The 3,740-nt window shown below is 58.9% G+C and overlaps 1 protein-coding gene across 1 annotated transcript in view; it reads right to left on the bottom strand.

Moving 5' to 3' along the window:
- The window catches only part of Mast3 (microtubule associated serine/threonine kinase 3), a 21,841-nt gene that overhangs the window by 14,338 nt on the left and 3,763 nt on the right, over positions 1 to 3,740 (bottom strand). The window contains exon 3 of the mRNA XM_010606527.1: positions 3,628 to 3,717. Coding sequence (XP_010604829.1) covers positions 3,628 to 3,717 — 90 coding nt within the window. The remainder of the gene's footprint in view (positions 1 to 3,627; positions 3,718 to 3,740) is intronic.

Genomic DNA, 3,740 nt, shown 5'->3' with positions numbered 1-3,740 from the left:
CCCAGAGCCCTGGTCCGGTTCCTGCTACCACGCCCACCCTGGCTCCTTCGCTCCGAATCCGGCGTGGCAACACCCAGCTCCCTAGCCGGCCGGCCCGCTCAGCCCTCGCTTGGGTTTGCTGGCTTGGCTTCTCCAGGCTGGGGACTCGGGGCCCCCAGCACCGCCCGCACAGCGCCGGCACAGAGGGCGGCGCCCCTGAATCGGGGCCCTGACGTCCCATCTGTGTGTGACCCACAGGGAACCCAGTGGCTCTCTACAGCCTCAACCTCCTCGGCTGTTTCGGCAGAGAACCAGGCAGGGTCAGGGCTGCAGACGGCGCCTACAAGGGACCTGGCCGTGTCCTTAAAGTGAGTGCACATCAGGCCGCCTCGTGTGGCCCTGACCCATCCCTGTTTCAAGTCACAGGCTCTACGATGTCCTCCCCATGCCCAGTGCCACCCCTGGGTGTCGCCACGCTCCTGCCCAGGATTGCTAGGCCCAGAGCTCACACACCCACACACGGTCGTTCATGCGCTCAACAAACACTGAGCACCCACGGTATGCCAACACGATACCGAACAAGGACCAGGCAACAGCAGGCCACAAAAACTGTCCTCAAGGGCGTGGCCTGGGCTGGGGGACAGAGGGGATGCAGCAACGAGTGAGATGTCAAGCAGTGTGAAGGCGCAGTGGGACCCAGCCAGGGCCCTGTGCGAGGGGTGGACACGGCAAGCAGGAGGGGCACTGAGAAAAGAGCAGGTCAGTGAGACGGGGTCCCGGGTGGGGTTCCGGGGAGACGCAGCCGGCCAACCACGGAAGCCTGTGGGGGTCAGAGCAGCAGGGAGCCACAGAGGGCGCCGGAGGAAGCAGAAGGGTATGATTCCATCTCTGTCTGGGAATCCCGAGTCGGCCACGGACAGCAGTGGGGACAGGATGGAGTGGCGGGGGCCAGCGAGGGGCCGGGCAGTGTTGGGGAACACTGAGCCCTAGATCATGATGGTAGGATTCAGATTTAGGGGCCTGGCTTTTATTACCCCCGATATTGGGAATTGAGCCCAGGGCCTTCTTACTGAATCGATGTCCCTGCCTTTCTAAAAATTTTTATTTATTTATGCATTTATTTGGTACCAGGGATCGAACTCAGGACCTTACACTTATGAGGCAGGCGTCGGTACTGCTGAGCTAAATCCTCCGCCCAAAATTTTTATTTTGATTTGGCTAAGTCACTAAATTGCCCACCCTCCTGCCTCAGCCTCCCAGAGTGCTGGGATGACAGGGGTGCGCCACCACACCAGGCTTTGGACCTGTTTTTCGCCCAGGGGAACCGGGGAAGACTAGGGACAGGAGTGGTTCCCTACGATTCCCTGGTGTCTCCCCGAGCCAGGCATAGAGGACGGAATCTCCCGGTTTTAAGGACGAAGCTATGGACTCCACAGGCATTCTGCACATGCGCAGAACACAGCCACAGGCACCCCCACCCCCACCCCCACCCTGCGCGCATCTTCCATTCCCCTCTGGCCTGAAACCCTCTGCGTGCAGGTTCAGGGGCTGCTGCTGGGCCAAGGCCCGCCCGGGACGGCAGGGTCTCAGGTGCCCACCAGAGGGCGCCCTCCCGCGCTCACCTGCCATAGCTCCCTAGTGTCCTCTCTGCAAAGCAGTGCTGCTGAGCGAGTATCGGGCCTGGGGTCTGGGGCCTGCGGCTATACCTGTCCTCGGTGGTTGCCTCTCTCTGACATGGTAGGGGCTGTAATAGCGAAGCCCGGGGTAGGTGTACTTATCCCCCAGGAAACCTGTAGTAGGTCCGGGTTGCCCGTCTCTCTGCCCCACCTCCCTGACCCAGCTAGAAATTCCACTTTCCTCTTGCCCTTGGCACTCAAGGGCCCAGGAGGAACCACCGCCGACTACTGCCACCCCCTCCCCACAGATGGAGCCTCACAGCTGCTCCCTGCTCACCCAGGCTGTGCACATGAAAAACAACTCAGCAACTGGGCTTAGCGGTGCACACCTGTCATCCCAGCACTCTGGAGGCAGAAGGATCGCAGCGAGTTCGAGGCCAGCCAGGGCTACACAGTGAGTTCAAGGCCAGCCTGAATTACAAAAAATAAAATAAAAATAAAAAAAGGAAAAAGTAACAATTCAGCTATCACAGAAGAAGACAAAAGAGTCAGACCCCCAACAGGGGCCTCAAAGGGAACACAGACAAGCTACGGATGTGTGTGGGATCTGGGAGCAAGAGGGTGGCCAGGGAGTCCTCCCATCTGGGGGCCTGGTGGAGACCCAACAGGCCAAGGAATGGAGCTCCGGGCTGAGGGCACAGCATGTGCAAAGGGCCTGAGGCTAGACCAGCCTGCATCCAGAGGGTCAGTGAGGGCTTACTGCTAGGATCTGCGTGGCTCATTCATGCTAAGGTGTAAAGGGTTGCCAACGAAGCCAAATGAGGGGTTTGTGATACTTTCCCACGTTCAGGGGCAAGACACAGGGAGCAGGGATGTTTCCTTGCTTGACCCCAGCCAGGTGGCTCTGCTGGTGGTGACTGAAGAGCCTGGCCTGGTTGGCCTAGTGGCCAGCCCCAAATTCTCCCTGCCTCCCTCTATTTCCTCTTGGTAAAACCCACTCAGCCACTGGCAACTCTTGCTGTCCCAGACTGGCAGAGGTCAAAGACTCGGGCTGTGGCCCAGCACTTCCACATCCTGAGGTCCTGTATTCTCCTGCATGATATGAGGCTGGCAGCAGCCTGTGGCTCCCTAGTGAAGTCCCTGAGCCTGACCACTGTTGGCCTGGATGCTGCTCTACCTGCCTCCCATCTCAGCACATCCATTCCTGTGCCCAAAGACCTCCCCATCTAGGCAGCCTAAGATGCTGTCAAAACCTCCCGTCTACCCCAGGACCTTTGCACATGCAATCTGTACTGGATGGCACCATCTTCCCCTGGCTTCCTCTTCACTGCACCTCAGACATCACATACCCACAGATCCCCGCTTGAACATGTCTCATCTATCTGTTCCTACGTTCACTGGTCGTCTCCCTCAGGGGACTGAGAACCCTCTAGGAGACAGCCTTCCTCTTCTTCACATCTGTGTTCGTAGCACCAGGCACCAGTAGCCATCTACTTTGTGCTTGCTGCTTGCATGAAGGTACCTGCCTGCTGCCTGGTTCCATATTGCTCCCTCTTCTCATTAAAAACCAATGAAGGCTGGGGATTTAGCTCAGTGCTGCCTCACAAGTGCAAGGTCCCAAGTTTGATCCTGGTACAAAAAAAAAAAGCCAATGGAATAAGCTAAGCAGCTTATTCATACTAAGGTGTAAATGACTGCCAAAGAGGACATATGAGGAGCCCACAATATTTCCTCCAGGACACAGGCGAGATGTTGAGACCTGGCCAGTCGTGGAGGGCATCCTGAACCCTCCATAGGCCCCCAGGCACAGGAGCCTCCGTTCGATCAGCTGAGACATGGGCTGAACTCGAAGCCTGGCTGAGCATTCTGGTCCCGCCCAAGTCCTGGGAGCTTGGGAACCCCGCACCTGCCCCGAGAGTCCTTGGGCCACAGCTCAAGTTCCGGCCTCGCCCAGCCACCTGTCGGAGGTAGGACCTCGCCGACCAGGCCCGAGGGGGCGGCGGAGGGTAAACTGAGGCAGCGCGTCACTCACCTCCAGAGGTGCACGCCCAGCGAAGGGCTGCAGGGGCTGCAGGGGCTGCTGGGGCTAAGCAGCGCCGGGCTCTGGCTGCTCGGGGACAGACTGCGAAGAGAGAGGCAGCCATG

Source organism: Fukomys damarensis, unplaced genomic scaffold, assembly GCF_012274545.1.
Source record: "Fukomys damarensis isolate Sample0158 unplaced genomic scaffold, DMR_v1.0_HiC HiC_scaffold_37, whole genome shotgun sequence".
NCBI lineage: Eukaryota > Metazoa > Chordata > Mammalia > Rodentia > Bathyergidae > Fukomys > Fukomys damarensis.
Note: the sequence above shows the minus strand (reverse complement) of the source record. Positions and strands in the feature narration are given on the sequence as shown.